Source organism: Eptatretus burgeri, chromosome 13, assembly GCF_056783735.1.
Source record: "Eptatretus burgeri isolate ZD-2024b chromosome 13, Ebu_testis_v1, whole genome shotgun sequence".
NCBI lineage: Eukaryota > Metazoa > Chordata > Myxini > Myxiniformes > Myxinidae > Eptatretus > Eptatretus burgeri.
In genome coordinates, this window is record NC_140973.1 from 80,160,509 (window position 1) to 80,182,490 (window position 21,982).

At 45.3% G+C, this 21,982-nt stretch overlaps 1 protein-coding gene across 7 annotated transcripts in view; it reads right to left on the minus strand.

Moving 5' to 3' along the window:
* LOC147014893 (tensin-3-like) overlaps nt 1-21,982 on the minus strand; it is a 331,057-nt gene that overhangs the window by 166,012 nt on the left and 143,063 nt on the right. For 5 of the 7 annotated variants that reach the window (XM_085853316.1, XM_085853315.1, XM_085853314.1 and 2 more), the window contains 7 exons: nt 16,539-16,650; nt 16,181-16,218; nt 15,514-15,552; nt 12,947-12,979; nt 12,730-12,779; nt 12,360-12,528; nt 1,511-1,561 (listed from right to left, as the gene is read on the minus strand). In XM_085853316.1, coding sequence (XP_085709442.1) covers nt 1,511-1,561; nt 12,360-12,528; nt 12,730-12,779; nt 12,947-12,979; nt 15,514-15,552; nt 16,181-16,218; nt 16,539-16,650 — 492 coding nt within the window. Of the gene's footprint in view, nt 1-1,510; nt 1,562-12,359; nt 12,557-12,729; nt 12,780-12,946; nt 12,980-15,513; nt 15,553-16,180; nt 16,219-16,538; nt 16,651-18,553; nt 18,988-21,982 lie in introns of those variants that run through there. The other 2 variants (XM_085853317.1, XM_085853319.1) reach the window with 2 other exon arrangements.

The following is a 21,982-nucleotide window of genomic DNA, read 5'->3' on the forward strand; positions in this document are numbered from 1 at the left end:
ATTAAAGGGATGCACGCATTCTTCCAGTAATCCTCTCTTAAAGTTCCAAAATCCAGGCTCACTGCACACGACAACTCTTTTATTCCACCACCTCATGTCATCCTTCCCCCATTCTAACTCGTGATCTTTATTACCCCCATTAATCCTTCCGAAACTGACCATCTTACTTGCTAATTTCATGCTTCCTCCCCTTCTCTCTCATCTGTTCCTGTTCGTTTATTCCCTTGTGCCAAGTTGTTGTCCCACTACCACAATGTCAATTTAACCTTGCTCTTCCATGAGCCTCACTCTTGTAGAGAAAAAAAAAGGAGAGTAAATGTTCAGGTCGGCCAGCAAGTGTTTCCCTAAGAACCCCCTGGCTCATGATGAGGGAACCCAGTTTAAAATCGCATCTGCTATATGTTTACCTCTGCCACCGAAGGTGGATGGAGGTTGTACATTCAAACTTGCTTGTCTGTCCGTCTTTGATCAGGATATCTGAAAAACTAATGGACGGATTTGGACATGACTTGTGGGACAGGTTGGGTAGGTGACAAGAACAAGCCGATTCGATTTTGGTTCAGGTCCTGATGCAGATCTGGCCTATCAGTGGGATACAAAACATAAACTGTTCAGCCTGGCAGAGGTATGTGCTCTACCGCATGCCATTCTCGCTGTCCATGTTCTACGAATGACCTTGTTCTTCAATTAAGAAAACAGTGATATCAACAAATACATTTGTCCTGGAATCAATCATACGTGAGCCCTTCACTGTAGAATAAAAAAAACAAAAGCAGCACGTCGACTAGTTTAAGCATTCACCTGTCAGCATTTTATGTGTTTAAATAAGTAAACATTAATTCACACCTGAGTATTAACTATTGCACTGGCAGGATAGCCTTGAGGTACGTGCACCTGCTTCAGAGCAGTCTCGCTTCGGTTTGAATCTCGACCCAGCTATAAACTGTCTTCAAGGCATCAACGTGGGTGCTGTCCCTTGGATGGATGTTAAAACGGGGAGTCCCATCCGTGGGCATTAGTTGGTGGATGTTAAAGATCCCACAGTGCCCTTCGTGATGAAGTGTTTTTGCCGACACCCTGAACATAATCCAAATTCTTGCCCTGACTGACGACTGGGAAGGCAATGGTAAACCACCAGGCACCACACTTGCCAAAGAACTGCTTTGGCAGCACCAGTTGTCTGCAATGAACATGGTACATTGACGATGTTCATTTATTGGAAAAAGTAGTATGGAGACAAAAATGAAGTGAAAATGTTCAGAAATAAAAATTTCCCTTCATACCATTCATTGACTTTATACATAACTTGTCAATCACTTGCATTTCAGGCCACAGACTTACCAATCACTGTGTGAACCCATTGGGGTTTGGTTAACCCTTTTAAGCCTAAATAGGTGTCCATTTGTAAAAGCATGCTCGGTTGACAAACGCGCAGAGAAAAACCCGACGGAACAATGGAAATGATTTTTTTTTTCTTAACGAAAACAATACAAAGTGAATTTTTACTCACGTGCTGGTTAAACTTTACCAGGTCTTGCCTCCGTTCAGAAAGGTTAAAAACCTGAAAGATGACAAAAATTAACCGTGTGTAAAAAAATAAAACCCATTGTGCAATGAAATAGATACCTGATCTATTGTGCGATTCCATTGTTTGTGTAAACAAACATCTTTCAATCATCAATCATCATTGTCCATTTTATCTGTTTGTCTGTCCTTGTTCCCTTATATCTTGTACATCTTCAAAACCGAATATTGTAGGGCCACCAAACTTGGCTGTTATAATAGGAGCCCCTTGGGGGGGGGGGTGTCATACAGGGTAGCGATAGCGTGGGGGTCGTGGTTGGAGGAAAGGAAAAGGGACAAGGGAAGGGGGAAGATACCTGTAAAGGCTCATGTGATCACAACAAAATGTAGTGCACACAATGGGGGACAATGGGGAGTAAAATAAGGGGGTGGTACTTTTAGGTGGGGTGTGGGGAGGAGGAAGGGGGATCTCTATAACAGACAACAGAGGTCTGACTATTCATAACCCAATGGACCGCAGTGCTACAGAACACTATCTCTAACCATGTGCAGCAAATATCATGTGTACAGAGGAACAACAAACAATGTGTGGATTCATTTTGTAACGCTCCATTTGAAATATTGATTTCATACATTTTTTTTACCAGCAGTATATTATTGTTTCTAAACAATGAACAACAGCATTTAGAATCGAGATGAAGAAAGTCATAATAAAGAAGACAACATGTTCATTTACGAAGGGACTACCTCACTCAAATCATGAAATCCCATTTAACAGCATTTTGCGCCATTTTCACCTCTGACCTTTGGAGATGCTCTTTATACTTTCGGTGATAAATTCATTTTTTAATTTTTACTAATCCCTTCAATATGATGCTCGTTTTATTTGCCCAAACTCACTGAACATGAATCCTGGGGGATTTGTGCCAAAATTGCACAATTTAATAGAATTACATTCAATTTTGACTTCTGACATGCCTCCTAAAAATAATTTTTAAAAATGTATACATGATAGAGGCTCGTGGAAGAACTGAAGCAAAATGGAAGGGAACAAAATGAAGGAAGGAGGACACATGGGGTGAACAAGCTGCACACAAGAGAATGAAACACAGAAGGAAGAGGAAGGGGAAAGTGGTGATGAAAAACAAAAGGAACAAATCAACCACCAACGAACAAACAAAAAGAGGTGAGGGAGAAGGATGGGAGGGGGGAGCACAATAACCTGAAAAAAAGGGAGAGAATGCTTGGGAATGGAGGTCATTTGGGGTCGAAGACATTATGAGCATGGATGGGGAGATGACCCGAGGTAGTGGCGAACAGCTTTCTTGAAGCCCTGGAGGGAAGAATAGGACTGAAAAGACTTGGATATATGAATATTTAATTTTCTAACGCTGAGGCCGAGCTATTCCCACTCATACTTTTCTTAATCAACACTGATTTTGATATTTTTCCTTTCAATTTACATTGTCAAAAGTGACTAACTTCACTCGACTGCAAAAAAAAAAAATTGGAACGGATCTTGTGTTTTCCAACATTTTTGTGACACTTTCCCAAAAAAAGTCAGAGGACTCTTTCTTATGGCCTGTATACTGGGAATTGAGGCCTTCTATTCCCAGAGGCCGAGCCCCTTTCCCACTTTATTTTTTTCCTTTGTGGTTTGTGTAGTCAATATTGACTGACTACACTTGACTGTAATAAATTTTTAGATCCTCGTGGAGGATCTCCAAGTCTCACTCACGTTGTTGTTCTTGTGGACTTTTTTGTTTCACAGCCTACAGTTTTCATCGAAACTTCCTGAAACTTGGCATATATATGTAACAATACCCTGTGCAGACAGGAACCACCTCCGATTTTGAAAATTCCTCCTAGAAAAAAAGTTATGACATCAAAATATCTCCGCTAATGGAAATCGCCGAAAAAATTATCTCAAACTAGGCAAGCTTTTTGAATTCTGTTTGTGGGAATCAAGCAGGGCATTAGCAGAGATGAATCACCGCACATATGATACATCACTGTGACGTCATATCAATTTTTATGACGTCATTCCTATTTTTTGACATTTTTTGTTTCACAACCCAGAGTTTTCATCGGATCTTCGTGAAACTTGCCACGTATATGCAGAAAGCCCACGCGCAGGCAGTAACCATCTCCGATTTTGGAAATTCTTCCGAGAAAAAAGTTGACGTCATAATATCGCCGCTAATGGAAACCGCCTGTACCATTATCTCCGAAACTAGGCAAGCTGTTTGAATTTTGTTTGCGGGAATCAAGCCGGGCATTAGCACAGATAATTTATCACAAACCTGATACATCACAATGACGTCATATTCGTTATGACGTCATCATTAAGAGGACGAGGATCTTAGCTCATTCAAGCTTGTTGAAAGAAATTCTTATTTTTGTCACATGATACTTTGTGCCTTCCCTCCAATGATTTGTGACCTGAATCGTTTTTAAACTTGTAATCCTTGCCTTATTAATTTGCATTATTTTAAATGCTCATGGTTCTTTAGGATGTAACTGTGCATACACCTTTGGGATCATACTTTATTTTTTAGCTAATCTGGAATTGGAATAGGCATTGTCATTGCGCACCATCTTTCCATCTGTCCGTCTCCGATTTCAATTTCTCTGGCCAAACTGCTCGTCACGTGACTTTAAGTAGGACAAAATGGCCGACTTAGTAAATTTCTTACAAAATCTTCTTCTCCAGACCCACCAATCAGAGTGCCACCAAATTTCCTGAACAACATTAGGCTAGGGTAGGGATGTTAAATTGTGGAGGTCATGCCGATCAGGCCAGGTCAGGTCAGGTATGGGAGCATGCACATGAGCAGCACGTCGCTGGGTCCACTTTCCGCCGGTACTCCAGGGGCCTCCATCTGGCCATCCTCCAGGCAGATGCCTGGCCCATCCTCATCTCCTTGAGATGCCGTATCAACCTGCTGCAACCACGAGGCACGTGGTCGGTCCATTGGCATCCTCCATTCACGAGGCTCCCTCGCTGAGAGAATCTGGTGAGCAGGATCAGCATCAGGAAAACGAGCCACATGCCCATACAACCGCTGCTGACACTCACGGACTTATGCAGGTAACAAATCTCATTTGAGTCTCTCTCAGCAACCGCTCGTTGGACACAAAGTCCAACCAGCGATAGCCAAGGATTCTCCAAAGAGACCTGGTACCAAAGGAATTCAGTGTCCATCTCAGATCCCTGGTCAGAGTCCAAATCTCACATCCATTTAGCAAGACTGGAAGCAGCAAGGACCTGAAGACTCAGACTTTCATCCTCAAGCACAGGTACTGGCAGCGCCACACCCCATGATTCAATGAATCCATGACTCCCCAGACCTGACCCAAACATCTGTTGACCTCTGGCTTGCAGCCAGCAGAGACATTAATATCACTGCCAAGGTAAGTGAATCTCTTCGTGACCTCAACATTCCCACCACAAACACGTCCAGACAGGACAGCAGCATTCAAGATGTCATTGAAAGCCTGCATCTTAGTTTTGACCCAGGAAACCCGTAATCCCAGTGGCTCAGACTCCTCATTCAGCACCTCATGCCCCCCCAAAAGGATATCGAGAGTCTCCGCAAAGATGACTGCATCATCTGCAAAATCAAGGTCAGAGATATTGACATTCCCAAAAGATGCACCGCAGCTTGATCTCTCAGACATCCTCCTGAGAATCCAGTCCATACAAGTGCTGAAAAGTGCGGGGGCCAGGACACACACCTGACGAACTCCAGTAACAACTGGAAATGAGTCAGAGATGGTATCACCACATCTCACAGCACTCTCAGTACCACAGTATAGTTCAGACATCAGATAGATCAGTTTTGGTGGCACCCCCACGAAGACCAAGAATCCTCCAGGGGGCATCCCGATTCACTGAATCGAACGCTTTACAGAGATCAACCTAGGCTGCAAGCAGCCCCTGCCGAAACTCTCGCCTGCATTCGGTGAGGACCCAAAGAGCAAGGATCTGGTCAATCGTTGACCTCTTTGGTGTAAAGCCTGACTGCTCTGGACGCTGGTGCTCAAGCAGATGGTGGCGAACCCTATCAAGAATTATCTGAGTAAAGACCTTACCCGGCACTGAGAGCAGCCTCATCCCGCAGTAGTTGTTGCAGTCTTGGCACCTTTCCTTTTCCTTTCCACCTTTCCCTTTCCAGAGAGGGACAACAAGGCCCCTCTTTCAGTCAGTTGGGATGATTCCTATATTCCAGGCAGAGCACAGAACTGCATGCAACAACATGAGTGCAGCATTTCCACCAGCCTTGAGAAGTTCATCATGGATGCCACAGATCCCTGGAGCTTTACCCCATTTCAACTGGTCCACCGCAGTCTATGTTTCCACAAACGAAGGTGGACCACAGGTGATTGGAGGGTCAGCAGTAGAGATAGTAACACCCCTGACACCCAACTCGACAGCTGGTGGATCAGCCTGGTATAACCGCTCAAAGTAGCTGGCCCAACGGGCCTTCACTTCGGACTCTTCTGTTCAGAGCCCACCTCCCTCTGTTCTAACCTCAGTACACCGAGGGACGGGATTGGATGAACGCAATGGGTGAATTCCCCTGTAAGCAGGATGAGAATCACTTGACCACAGGTGATGCTCTACCCCCTCACAGATTCCTCGCATATTGACCTCCTTGTCCACCCTTAGTGCACGTTCATTTTTACGCCTCAGCTCTCTGAACAGCTCAGCTCTGCCATTCAGCCTGGCCCTGCGACTCTGGTCAATGGTATCCAGTGTCCCTTGAGACAAAATTCTTCTTTGCCCTTCGGTGAACTCCAAGACATCCACTGGCAACATCAAGGACGGTGGTCTTGAAGGCGCTCCACAACTCTTCAGGATCTCCAAAAGCACCAAGACCCCCCAAATCTCCACTCAGCCTGTTCACAAACTCATCAGCTACTCTCTCATCCCTGAGCTTGCCAACATCCAGCCTAGACTGGGATGGTACCATTCGCCTGGTTTTAATCTGCAACTTCAGAGTTGCTACAACAAGCCGGTGGTCAGTATTGAGGAACTGAGCACTCCGATAGACCCTGCAGTTCTGGATCATCCTCCAGCGACCATCAATGAGCACATGGTCAATCTCCTTTGCCACACTGCTAGCGTTGGAATACCAAGTCCAGCGATGAGTCTGTGGGTGATGATACCATGAACCAGCCACCCTAAGTCCATGACTTCTTGGAAAGTGCTATTCTGGTTCACAGTTCCAGACCCATGGGGACCAACACACGTCTCATAACCATCCCTATCAGTTCCAGTTGATGCATTGAAATCCCCCAAGATGAGAAGAGTATCTCGCCTGGTGCAGTGATCAACCACAGTCTCGAGCGTGGCATAGAATGCGTCCTTCACGGTGAGATCACTCGCCTCATAGTCAGTTTGCTGGAGACAGCTCCAGCAACTCTTTGGGCATGGTAACCATCAGAGCAACCAGATCAATATTCGATGTAACCACTCGCCGCAATCTGGTCTCCAAACCTCAGAGAGTGCTGCAATACTGATGTCCAAACGCTTGAGCTCAGATGATAACAGAGACAGGTGTTCATCTTCTCTTTGGGATGGGACATTCCGGGCACCCACTCCAAGGGACCGCCTCAGGATAACCCAAGGAGACCGCCGTCTGGTGGACGACATCTCAGCACCACCCCGACATATACTACCGCAATCTGACCTGGGAAGGTTCTCCCGTGGTTTCCCTCCTATCATCAAAGAGTGGAGGTCCCGAAGGCTTTGCCCGAATCCCGTCATCCGGTGAGCTGCCCTGTGAAGGGCAGCTGCACGGGAGGTACTCCCACAGAGTGGGTTTTACCCCATGCCAATCACGTGACCGGAAGTGTGTCAACATGGCCGACAGTTAAATTTGGGGAAAATCATGTGAATTCCTTCAAAAATCTTCTTCTCAAGACCCCACATTCAGAATGCTACCAAATTTGAGTTGCAACATTAGGACAGGGTCCTGATGTTAAATTGCGGAGGCAAGGCCGATCACATGACAGGAAGTTTGTCGAAATCGTGGACTCGGTAAATGTTTGGAAAAAATATCACCTAAATTCCTTCAAAAATCTTCGTCTCCAGACCCACCAGTCAGAATGCCACCAAATCTGGGTTACAAAATTATGTCAGGGCCCAGATAAGCCACAGGTCCAGTGGTCCTATTGCAATTATTCAGTGCAGGCTATTGGTGGTGTTTGTTGGTTTTTCATGGCTTCTTACAGCCCTCGGGCCCTATCTCTCAACTCTAAAATTTTAACTTGTTTACTAAGAGCTGAGCAGACACATTAAACTTGACTGCAGAAATGTTCTGATTAGTTAAAGGTAATTAAACGTCATTTTGATGACTTTTGTTTTCAGCAGTACCTCGTCACCCATGACTGTTCATCACCTGATTGCTGAAACCTTTTTGTCGGTGCATCGTCCATGTGTGGCACGTTTGCAAAGCAGTCTCGCATCACCCTTATTGGAGTGGCCCGACAGACAACTCCCTTCTTACGGGGGTGGATCAGGAAAAGCTAATACAACCACAAAGCTGCCCTTATTGTTACATTCCATTTTGTTTGTCTGTCTGGTGTCTGTCCGTTCCCTTGTATCTTGTATATCTTGATAATGGAAGATTGTAGGGCCACCAAACTTAGGAGGCATAAATCGGGCTATCATGGGAAGTTTCATGGGGTTCGGGGGAGAGGTGGCAATTTTGGGGGGTGAGTGAGAGGAGGTGGGACGATCTTTAATGGTTTTGAGTGATTGGTTACAACCAAATTTGGCACCCATAATGGGGGACAACTGAAAGTAACACGAGGTGGTAGTAATTCTAGGGGCGGGAGGGGAGGAGTGTGGGGAGAGGTAAGGGGGCGGTTGATTCTCCAGAATTGGGATCCAGCTATTTATGTAAACCCTATGGGCCGCAATGCTACACAGTGAATAATGGTAGCCCCATGGGGGATTTATGATGAAAAAAATGAAGATATTATATTTGTAGATTTTGAGATTTCATGAGGGGATTTGGAATAGGGGGGAGAATAATCTATTTAACTGCTTTAATTTATCATGACAAAACTGTCGAAGTATAGTGTAGGCTCCATGGGGTAATAAAGAGGTTGGGGGGGGGAGTTGAAAATGGGGTGGGAGATTTGTTTTGTTTGTTGTCTTGAGAACAGTGGGGGGCATACATAGCATGTGGACCCCACTAGCACTTGGCACTTGTTTAAATTAATTAATTATTTTCAAAAGCTGGACTCACAGAGGAGCACAATGACATAGGAGAACAAGTTCATACATAGATTGACAGGGGATCGGAAGACAACAGGGAGACAAAGACGTCACACAAGTGGATGGATGGGTGGCAGAAAGGAAATGCGTGGAGGGGGTCAGTTAGAGTAGAAGAGAACAGGGATGAGTGTGGACGAAAGTACAATGTGATGATGGGCAGCACTCTTGAAGGATTGAAGGGGAGAGAAGCAAAACAACAGATAGGGGTTGTCGGTTTCACAGATCAGGGAAAAGAGGGGTGAAGGAATGGAGGTTAGCATTCAGGAGAGTAACAAGTTGTGGGATTTTGGGAAAACTTATGTGACCCCAGGCAGGATATGAGAGGATGGAGGGATGAGAGGACAAAAGGAACAAGGCCAAAAGTGAGTTGATAAAAACAAAGTCCATCAATATGCCTGTCTTGGGAAAGAATCAGACCTTGAAACTCAGCCTCCTGTTGAGAGATGCCAATAATGCGGAGAGCCTTGGGCTCGACTGCCTCCAAAGCAAAATGGAAAGCAGCTGGTACCAGCCTTGAGTTGGGACCCCGACTCCATAATATTTCCAATGAAGCCCTTATACAATGCAGAGAGGTCTGAGAGGCTCAAAAATGGATTTAGCTTTGCGGAAAATATGATGGGATCAGTTTTTGCCTTAGCGGCCAGTTTGGCAAAGTGGTCCACCACAGACAGATTGTCACCGATTGTGAAGTCTTGGAGCTCCATGGATTACACCTCTTCTCGGTGTTGGCCAGAAAGACTGGGAGGGTTGAAAGCCAATCCTTGCAAGAGGGACAGAGTACAAACAAGGGACATTCCTTCATCGAAAGACATGCTCCAGGTATGACAAATAACTTGTTTCGCCCAGATCTGCAGAGATGGAGGGTATAGCAGCCTGCTTCTCAGAAATGTGGTTGACTTTTCTTCACAGGTTGCGGTCATCTGCAAAATTGCACACAGGGATTATCAAGGGAAGCAGAGAGGTCATTGATGTAGACCAATCATAAGGATGGTCCAAAACCAATGCCTGGTGGGACACAATCCTCCAGAGTATAATTGTTAATCAATTACTAACCAGCACAGGTATGAAGTAGAATGATACTCGGTAGAGCACACACCTCCGCCAGACTGAACAGTTTACGTTTTGTATCCCACTGATGGGCCGGATCTGGATTGGGATCTTCACCAAAATCGAATCACCTTGTTCTCGTCACCGAACCAACTTATCCACCCAGTTTTGTCATATCTCGTCCACAACGTTTTGAAATATCGTGCTATATATCATTCTTGGCCCAATCCCTCAATGGGAAGAATCATTAAAAAAATTTTTTAATTCTCATATCTGGATTCGTTTCCAGATTTGGATTTTCCCAAAAATTGAATCAAGTCGTCCTTGTCACATTCTCAACCTGTCCATTATGTTTTGTCTGAATTGGTCCATAACGTTTTGAGATATCATGTTATATATTGTTTTTGGCCCTACCTCTTAATGGTGAAGAATCACTTTTGAAAATCCTACTATCCGGATCCAGATCTTTACCAAAATCAAACCATTTCGGCCTTGATACACACCCAACCTCTCCACCAATTTTCGTCCAAATCCGTTCACAACTTTTTTGAGATATCCTGTTCACAGACAGACAGACAGACAGACAGACAGACAGACAGACATACAAGAAGGCATCAGGTAAGTAGCCTGACAGGTATAACTAAAATCATGCAAATGAAGTCACTGTCACCTTGACCCGTGACATTTATAGGCAAAAAAAACATTGACAGCCTCACTTTTGTCCTTGGTAATGCTTTGGTAAAGTTTGACGAAGAGAGCTGAAAGGGTTCGCGAGTTATCACACTCACAGACAAACATATACAAACAAACAAACAAGACAGAGCGGCATTTGATGAAAATTTTCAATTTTTGGTCATAACAAACAAACAGACAGAAAGGGGTGAAAACATCACCTCCGTCCACCTTCAGTGGCAGAGGTAATAAGACGAATGAATGAAATCATCAGTTTGAGCTCGTGAGATGTCGATTCAACGCAGCTTCTGTTAATTTGGTATTTCTGAATACAAAGCTAATCAAAACCATCGTCCTCTAAATTCTCATCAAATCAAAGTTTGAATTAAATTCCCACAACTAAATTTAAATAAGGAGAACCTTTTGTAATTATTTTATCGAAACTCGTCTCCCAAGTCCTTTTGCTTTCACCAGTTTTCTGAGACATATCAGCGGACGGATTCCACTTCGTTTCACCAGGATACGCGAGAGCAAAAGCACCGCCTTGTGCCTTCATTTTTGGTTCCACCGTCGTACGATTAACAATTGCGACAACATCATAGACCCTGCATCAGAAATCCCACTTGTATTGAGGGACAAATTGACATCATACTGAACGAACCAGATGAACCTTGTAAAAACAGGGGAAGTATCGAAGGACGATTTGTAAATTTGCTTTTGAATGGTTTACAAACTACGAGCAAGGCAGGCATGAAAAACTTTACACATTCTCCTCTCAATATATCAGGAAATGGTCAAAAGTGTCAAAGATTCACTTGGCATTGATGTTGTTGCCTCCCGTCCGAATCACTGTATTTTTATGAATCAAGATGTATGCTGCTCGAGCCGCCCAAGACAGTACCACTACCTATCCCTTCAGTGGAATATTGGTCCAGTTGCAAGCTCTTGGGGTGTGTTACCGGAATTGGGGGGGGGGGGTTCTCTCTGCCTTATGCGTGCGTTCCTGGTTCTGCAGTGCTGGAGTTGGTGCTCCAAAAGGCATGCCACCACAAAACTAGACGCCTGAACCTGGGTGCAGTTCCCTGGGAGGTTGCCTCATCATCTGGCACATAATGTTAGGCCCCCTTCTCTGCCAGTTCACTACTGGAGCCACACTGAGCACGAGATTCCACGAAGCTCTTTCAAGGCCACTAGTTTGCACTGTCGGTGCCATCTGGAAAGCTCCTTATAATTGTTTGTCTGCAAAGTTCCCTGAAGCCCCTCGTCCTCTCAATATTTTACTGTGGATCAATCATCCGCGACACCCCCATCCGGATTATATTTTCTCATCTATCTTTCTTTCTCTGCGTTTTTCACCCAGGGGACTCCCTCTTGGTGCTTGGGCTCGAGCCTTCCCCTGTCTTGTGAATAAAATAAAAGGAAAAAGCTCACCTTGGACACAATATGAACGAACGAAAGAAACAAACGGGAATGAAGCGGGCATTGAAATACGTGGCACATTAAACAATGGTGTATTTATTTATCGAACAAATTTCTATTTTTCAAGCAACTTACTTCCGACCTCCCATAAAGTGCTCCCCGATGGGTCCGTATGAGGAGTGCTATATAAATATTTAGGATTACTATTCCTTGATTATTTATCACAAATTTTCGATACATCGAGCCAGCCCCTGGCTGAGAAATCCTTACGTTCACTGAAGGTTGTATTTGACGTAATTACTGAGCCCGACTGACCAGATACAAAGCCGACTCTGGGGACAATCAAAAGCAATTGGCTAATGTCTGTAATGTGTCCATGTACAAGGGTTCGAGACAACACGCTCACCAGGTAATTGTCGTTGTGCTTGTACGTCAGCATCCGCTCGACCTCTTTCAGAGCCCCCGCAAAGCTCGACTCGGCCACGGTCGATGGGAAGGAAACCGAGATGATGCGTTCGGTGATGTACGTGAGATCCGTCTCGCTGCCCCCATCCATGATCTGCTCAAGCGCCGTGCTGGAGGACAGTGTGTTTCGGGCTAGACCTCGACAGCAAACAAATGAAATCTCAGGCTCGATACAGCTTGCTAGGCCATTGGCATCACGCTGACCACTACAATTCCCTTAGGAAAACTCTAGCCACAGGAATCGATCTGGGACCTTCTACTCAACAACCGAATGTCATGCCAACAACAGAGGCGGGGGGGGGGGGACTTACTAAGAGAAGCGTCTCGATCTGAAGGAGCCTTTTGGAGACTTCGGCGATACCTGTTGGTAGAGTAGGGGAGGTGCTCGAACGTGTACATCGAGGGTCATTTCAAAACTCGAACAACATTCATGAAACGTCAACTCTACTCAACACAGCGTTACACAGTTTTAGCAGTTAACGGCCCAGTGAGACCTTCTATATGATGCGATCAAATTTATTGCCTTACCGATGAGTCTGGACTCTTTTGTGATACGCTTGCCTGCAACAAAGAAATAAATACCAAGCTGTTAGGGTTAGGAAAAAGAAACTTCGCACAAGGAGAACACCATTGGGTTCACAAGTGCATGTGTGTCACAATCCTAGAACTCCCGACACAACACAGGCTATTTTGGAGGGGAATGGACTTATTACAGGACATGCATGTGTGGGTCTAGTGCAGGACATGCATGTGTGGGTCTAGTACAGGACATGCATGTGTGGGCTTCGTACTTGTGAAATACGTGAGCATGGTACATGCGAGTACATGTACACACATGATTTGTAAGCAACATTTGAGCAATATACATCATGTTCCATGTTGGCATGGTAGCATGCATACCAGCATGGTACATTTGGGAATGGTGAGTCATTACATGTAAGCATGCGGCGCGTGTTCATGCGGGAAGTTTTGTTTTTTAAACAGTGTTGCCTTCATCAGGTTCAATACTTGTAATATATGACAAATGTCAGTGCGTTACGTGCAAATATGGTGCGTGCCAATGTCCTTGATCAGATCGTGCGAACGTCCATGGTCCATGATCAGACTAAAAATGGCCTCCATAGCATTCCCATCCGGAAATTTGGCTCACGACACTGGGATGTCAACTTCAAATTCCATGTCCTGCTTGTGCTCGTTTGTCTACTATAGCCTAATCAGTGGATCATCGTCCTCACCCTTCTTGTAATCCGTGCACAAGCTCTTCCATGAACCTCAGACCATTTGGGAAACAAATTAAATAAATAAATAAATAAAAGGCTCAAAGCGAGTAAAACCTTGTAACGTCTGAATCGAGAATATTATGTCACAACGTAAATAAACACGTCTTGGGCTTTTTCACTCGAGCACGATTTCCGTCCCATACGGTTCGGATTAACAGCACGGACGAGGAGAGCACGCACGTGCTTTCCGGGCAGAGACGCCGTTACATCGCAGGCTGTCTGGCTCAGCAATTCCCTGTGTGTTTCAAGTTGGAACGGCTTCTGCTTTCTGGATTAAATATGCAACATATTAAAATGTTACCAGACCTCCGTTATTATGCACGGTTTGTCCACAATAATAACACTTTCAGTTCATCATTACATCATTGGTGAAAACCACTCCGAGAGCACCCCAACCCCAACCCCTAGTTTCTCTTCTGAGATGTACGAGTGCCCAAGCGACGAACAAAGCATTCCAGAATCGGTTTGGATGGAGCATTAAGCCGGCTGTTTTGTCCACTTGCCTCCATTTTTGGGTATACTAACCCGATGAGATACGTGTGACCAAAAATAATTCAAAAAAGAACGCACAGTGCCAGTCGTGACACCGAATTCATCAAATAAGTAGTTTAACAATTCATCAACATCTCCAAAAGGCTGGCAGGACAGTCGGTACTCCTTCCAAAAACTATCAATCAATTACATCTCGTGTTATTATGAGCCAACATACCCCCATGCACCACAATCTGAGATAAGCTATTCGTTCCCACCTGAACCCATAGCAGAAGACTGTGAGACATTGAAATCCCATCATTATGTGGTCCATTCATCCATCTTCTACTCTAATTTGCGACGTCCTTGTAACTGCATGCAATGTGTGTAAAAAGGGATTCCATACCCTGGAAAAACACTTTGTGACACCTAAAGCAAGCGGTGGTTCAAAAGAACTGAGAGCAGCTTCGTAAGCGATTGGTTCACCATGTGTGGGGATTTGTCAAATTTGTAAAGATACCAACAAGAGCAAAAATCCAAGAAGATGCTTTCCAGATTGGAAAAAAGCAAGCAAGTGCATAAAATGTGGGTTTAAAAACGTTTTCTTGTTTTTTTTGTAAGCAAGGAATGTCCCGTCTATTATGGCTACCAACCTAATGAGATTTAACCACACTCAGAGCAGACGCTCAAACCATTACGCCACTGAGTTTGGCGTGGTCAGTGGTTTCAACTCCATCGAGTCGCACCGAAGACTACAAATGGTACTTTCCGTGGAATGGCTGGACGATCAGCATTTACAAAAGGACGAAGCATGGACAAACAACCGCATAGCTTGGCAACCACGGCGAAGACGTTATGGGCACGATGGCCTCCTCCCATGCTGAAGTTCCTTGGAAGGGAACTCATTTTCATATTGGCTGTAGTACTTGCAGCAGCATCTGTTCCTCCCAGGTCAAAAATGGGAAGAACAAAACAGACATTTTAAAAAATAAACAAGAGCGGCACTCGAGAGAGCACATGCCTCCGCCAGGATGAGCAGTTTACGTTTTGTATACCACTGATAGGCCGGATCCGGATCCGGATCTTCATCAAAAACCGAATCGATTAGTCCTTGTCACACACCCAAACAGTCCACCAAATTCCGTCTGAATGTGTTCATAACTTTGTGAGATATTGTGCTCGCAGATGGAGACAGACAGACAGACAGACAGGGGTGAAAACATGACCTCCGCCCACCTTCGGTGACCTTCGGTGACGGAGGTAGTCATAAACTGCCCTGAACAAATTCACTTGTTAGTCTCGTGTCGGGGAAATCCTGTTTTGACATGCATGTTACAAACTTACCTGGTCATGGTTCAACGGAGGAATGCATTTCATGTTGGCCTTCAAAAAGAGAACATAAAGAGCAGAAGTTTGAAAACAAAATGGAACTTTGTCAAAAGCATTTGCTGTACGATTCACAGTTTCCTGTTTCACATGACAGGTGACAGGTTGTTGTTGTTGTTGTTCTAGTTTACAAAGTCAAGGCTCGTGGAAGAGCGAGAACACAACAGAACAAAAGGATTGTATAAAGAGAAAGGGGAAATGCTAACAACAGGGTTGAGGGCCAAATTGAGGAAGACGTGGGTTTGGTGGAGTCGGAGAGGAGGGAGGAGTTGATGGGGGTAGAAAAGATTATGGTTTTAGATGGGGGATGATCTGAGATAGTGGTGAACAGCTTTCTTGAAGACCTGGAGGGAAGAATGAGATTGAAGACAATGTGGAAGATGCCGCGGGTGGGAAAAAATGAGCCTCAATCTTCAGCGGAACATAGAAGCAGGTACCAAGCTCAAACATACCACAGAGGTGTGTCGCTTTCAAAGAACCTCAAGACATTGCGGAATAAAAACACAATCCGGTGATGCTGGTTCCTGGGACACCACCGCTACAGACAAGCTACCAACATTTAATGGTTTCAAACAACAAAACAACATAACAATTTGAACTTTTTGCAAAAATAAAGAATATTTACCTTTGCTGTGCATTTCTTGTGACACGGAATCTTGCATACTGTCAGAAAAAAAACGGAACAAAACGATGAACTCGTTCAACATTTTTTTTTTTATCTGCACAAAGTATAATTGATTATGATCAGGTACAACATCTACAAACGGAAAAGATAATAATTGTTATCCAATGATATTGTACTGTGTCGTATGTCTGGAGAGATGGAGAACCAACGGATGGTAAAGGAGGCTGCTGGGTTGATATGTGGTTTAAAACTCGTGTGTGAGAGGGTATCACAAGCTGCATCGTCGAACTGTCAGAAGTTATCAAGTCGATTCAACAATTCAGCTGACAAAGTGACTGACCGCGACTTCGATGCTCACCTTTGCAGCCGCTACCTTGGCCAGAGATCGTCTGCTGACAGACACCACAGTTCCTAAAGTGCTTGAATGTCTTTGCTTTGAAGACGTGTGTGACCGGAGACTCCCCTTCATCCTGCGTGGGAGGCAAGGACGACACTTCTATCAGCGTCGGCACGGAGTCATGCTTGTGATCAGGTGGGTCGTGTGATGGCAAAAAAAACCCTACAAGACGCTTTGCTTGCCCTGATGCTTTGGAGTCACCCAAACAGGAGGCTACGGAATGCACCTGAACCCACAACCAAAAGTGCTGAAAAGCGTCGAACAATGAAAAAAATAAAAATAAAAAAAGCAAAAAAAAAGAACAAAACTTGAATCAAACGGATTTCCAGCAGCAAATGAAACGCACTCGTGACTCCGACGGAAAACCGGCTTCGCCTCAGCTTGCAACATGAACACAGCAGGAAAATGTTGGGATAAGAAGTGCAAGTTCCAGCAGGCTTACGCTCAAGCATACCAGCGACCCCTGGAATACCTGTCAAAAGGAACAAAAAAAAAACTTTCTAAAACCCTCAAACCCGTTTGTGAGTGTCTTGTTTGAGTGCCATTGTTAAACGCTTCTTCACTAACATCAATCAAAAGGCCCCATCTCTCAAAGGTGGCACAAGTGGGGAGGGGTGCCCGTTAACGTCCACACCAGTAACATCGAGGGCCCCCACACCGATACGTTTGGCCACTGGGAAAAGTACAACACAGCGCGAGAATAATAAAAAGATGAGGGCGTGTTGTGGGGGGCCATAAACTCTCATTCCAAGAAAAATTGCGCACAAGCTTCGGAAGCGCGTTTTAAGCCTTCAGGAAGCCGCGTCTTATAGCAGCAATTTCCAAACTTACCAACAATCTCTGCAGGAAATCCACATTACAGGCACCACGATAATCATGGGAGTGGTCACAAGGCACACAAATACACACACATTGCTGTACGATTCATACACACGTCACGCATCGTCCTTGTCAACCGCACTCCCCGCCGTCGCCCGACCTCTCCGTACTCCCTCGAGAAAACCGTCCAGAACAACAAAAACAACTAGTTGTACAGAGACATGGCGACAACAGAATAATGTGTACATGAGCTTTATCGAGTCGTACCAAAGACTTAATGGTACGAGCTGCTTCCTTGATTGACGCGTTACAGCAGTTGGAGGGATAAAGCAGGGACAAACAACACTGAGCAGGCAAAGGCTACCACGCAGGATAACCCTTGCCAAGAAACTGAGCAGGCAAAGGCTACCACGCAGGATAACCCTTGCCAAGAAACTGTTTCAGCAGCAACAACGCTCCAGAAAGGGTCTGGTGTCTCAAAATAAAGAAGTAAATAAATGAATATGGTAAGAGGAGTTTGGAGAAACAAATCCTTCATGAGCGAGCAAGACCCTCTTCCTGTCCGTTCTCGTAACAATGAAACAATCGGCCGGCACTTTCACAATGGAGTCGAATCGAAAAGACTGAATAAAGTCCCTCGAGCAAGTAGAGGTTTGAAAAGCTGTGCAAGGGTCCATTCCGTGGTCCGTGGCCTCTTTCTGAGAAAAGGCTTCCCCTGTCCCTTGTGAGAAACGCCGTGCAAACAGTCCTATCTTTTTGTTGCTCCGTCTTTGCACAGGCAAGATTGAGCAACAACAGATGGCGTTGCCCAAGCATTTTTCGTCCTCAACAAGTATGTGCCCCCGATGACATCTACACCCCCAACGGCTCTCTTTACCAAACCCAGGCCCACCCTGTGCAGAGCCCCTAGATACACACATGTGTTAAGCAAGGCCGAGCGGCGGTGGAAGCTTCGGATGCACCTGCCCGGAAACACGGCAACGATGGCGTGAAGCACGCCTCGGGGCTCGGCAATGTCCACAAGATCCTATCGGACGTGTCAATCCCAAGACCGAAATGAAAGTTAAACGGCGTGTGATCATAATACAGGCATTACATCTTTGTTGCAAATCAATAAATAAACAAACAGAACTGCTTTCCCATTCCCGCCACCCAACCTGCAATCGAAGCCCCAAATTCATGGTCACATCACAGCTGGAATAGCAAGGAACAGCACGCTGAGAATGCGGCAACTTGGTTTGGTCGTGGAACCTTGGTTTGGTCGTAGAACCTTGGTTTGGTCGAAGAACCTTGGTTTGGTCGAGGAACCTTAGGTTTGGTCGTGGAACCTTGGTTTGGTCATAGAACCTTGGTTTGGTTGAAGAACCTTGGTTTGGTCGTAGAACCTTGGTTTGGTCTCAGAAACATCAACTGTGTAAGTTTTCCAGCAACAACCAATAAATGCGTCGAAACACACACGACCATAGCACAATCACGTAAATGACCTAGGGCCGACCGTCGTCCAAGAGGAGCAACAAAAACGCAGTTGGCACAGAGACACGGAGGCAGAAAGACGATTGAGCTAACGTTTTCTGGAGAGGATTTCATGGACTAAGGGGCATGTCTAACCTGCCATGCGCATCTAAGCCCCCTTCCCCTTATGCAAAAAGCTTGCGTATGAATGTCCCCGGCCCAGGGCAGATTTAATAAGAGACGGGAACTTCTTCTTTCTTTCTTTCTTTTCCTCCAACAAAACCCAAGAATAGCCCCTGGTGGTTCATGGGCAACAGAACCGGCAAAAATCAGAACACGGCATTACGCTGAGTGTGTGGGCATGTTCATATCCACATGGAATGTTCTCATGGTGGGACAAGCCACAGCAAGGAGGTGCTTGGAACTGCACTTGTAATTCTTATACAAAAATGTAGAACCAGGGGTGTGCCTCTTTCTCTTCCCAGAGGTAATGGTTGCAGTGCAGGATGACCTACGGACGGAAAACTGGAGACGTAAAAGCTGCGCAACGGCACAGCTGTCAAAGGAGTGAGCATCAGGAAACATGGAGTTCTCTATGTTTGGGAGAACTTCCGTAAAGTGAGATTAATATGAAAATAAACGGAGCAGCGAAAAGTGGTAAGATAGGAGAAAGGCCAGTGCTGAGAATTGGGACAGAGAGAGAAGAGGTTGGTGTAGTAGCACCGAAGAACACACCACGCATGCGCACGCACGCACAAACGCACTCGTACAGCGGACATGTGCAGACAGGCAGGCAGACAATCGGCCAAGCCCACACACGTGCAGACATGTACATCCATCAAAAAAAAAAGACAAGGTGAAACGAAACGTTCGACAAACATCCGATTGTTGAGCAGAAGTGAAAAGGGAGCGTGAAGGAAAGGATTCTGTGTTGCTGGACAAACGCTGAACATGGTAGTGGGTTGCCAGGGTAATTTGATGGAGAGTGTGGGAATTAAATACATTTCATTTACCATTACATTATTTGCAATAGTGAGGAACTCTAAAAAAAAAAAAAAAAACTTTTAAAAATGAGCATTTTGCTATATCCAGGAAACATGGTCAACCAAAAGGGGAAAAAGAAAGTCAAATAAAAATGGCATGGCTTGCCATTTAATGCCAGTATAAACAGAGAGACAAAGGGGGCAGGAGTAAGGTGGCGATGGCCTCACTGTCACCCCTTTCTACCCACTCCACCCCCCCTCCCCGACCCCACTTCTCACAGTCTCCAAGGCTGTCTTCTTAAAATATGTATGTGTAAGCACATCCCCAAATTCCCCCACCTTACACTTTCACTTCGCTTGATTTACAGAACGCAGCTGTGTGGAACACAAGCCAAAGAGGGAAAACAGCTGGACCAGACAGTCCGACAAAGTAGGTCTTCCTGTTTTGTGACACTGGCACTTGCACCACTCAGGTTAAACAGGGGCTCACAAATGGCAAGCACACGACGATGTCTACGAGTGTGTAAAAACAGAAAACTTGCTGCAGCGCCGCCGACATCAAGGAAACTTGGCACGGACCATGGGAAAAGTTTTCCAATTAAAGTTTTACAGTTTGGTCATGTGGTGTCGAAAAAGGGTGGTCATCAACATGCACGGGTGCACGGCAGAGTCAAACAACGGATCCAAAAGCAATACCCTCTCCGCTGGCGAGGGGAACCGGAACGTCACTCGGTAGAGCACGTACCTCCACAAGGCTAAACAGTTTCACGTTTTGTATCCCATTGATGAGTCTGGATCGGAACCTGAACCAAAATCGAATCAATCCGTCCTCGTCACCGATCCAACTCATCCACTGAGTGTCGTCCGAATCCGTGTACAACATTTTGAGATACCCTCTTCAAGACAAGCAGACAGACAAACAGACAGGGGTGATAATATAACCTCCTCCACCTGAGATGGTGGAGGTAAAACTTGCGCGCACACTTTATTATCCGCATGGTTAAAAATCCGCAACACACCCTAATATACAAAGTAGTCGCATGACTTCGACTTTGAAACATCCATCTCGGGATAATGGAGGAGCTTGCACATAAATCATGAGCGGGGCAAGGACATCAGAGAGGATGACGCCATACTTTTCCATGAATAAGGGAAGTCGGTAGACAATGGAAAAATGAAGACTCTACCGGATATGGGACTTGTGAGTCCAGATGACAACACCAGACAGGACAACCAGATGATTTTAACAGCAGTTTGAGAAAAGCAACCTCATGGAGTCATGGTGACGTTTAAGCACACTCGGTGGGGTGCGATGGTGAGAGCGTCTGCTCTGAGTCTGCGAGGTCGGCTGTTCAAAGTCATACCAAAGACTTTTACAATGGCAATTACTGCTTCCTTGCTCGATGCTGAGCATTTCTAAAAGGCGAGAGCACGGACAAACAACCGTAGGTTGGCAACCATTGTGCAGACTTGATGGGTCGCATGGCCTCCTCCTGCGTCGAACTCCCTAGTAAAGGAATATCTAAGATATTGTGGAGAGTAAATGCACACGGGGCTGCACCAGGAATCAATATGAAGGCAAGTAGAATATTTGGACGCAGCATTCCGCATGTGGAAGTTAATACATGTTCCTAGAGGTTACATCCAGAGTGCTGTGTCCACTTTAGGGTGAGCTGTCAAAAAAAGGATGTCGCTACATTGCCGGGGAGGGGGGGAGGGAGGGGGGTTCACTGTCGAGCCAGTGCAATAATTCTAAGGCCTGCATACCTAACTAATGAGACGATAGAGACAAGGCTGCAGTTTATATTAAGAGATAAGTGAGTCTCAAATGCAACTGCGAGAAGTAATCACTAAAAAAGTCAACGAGGTTGAGTTATTACGGAGCACCGACAGCTAGCGGGGAATGGCGTTGCCTTTTACACAGCGGCACACAAGGAACCTTGTTAATCTACAAACTCAATCAAAAAATTTTAATCGTTGCAGAGAGCTCAGCGACGAAAACAACCGTGCGAGGAACATGCTTTGTCGAGATCAGCAAGAGAGGAATTGCACATGTTTCCCCCAAAACCAATGAGCAATTCGAACAGCCATGAGGCTACAGAAAAAAAAAAGAGAGTCATTACCATTGTTACTAAATAAGAACAGAGTTCA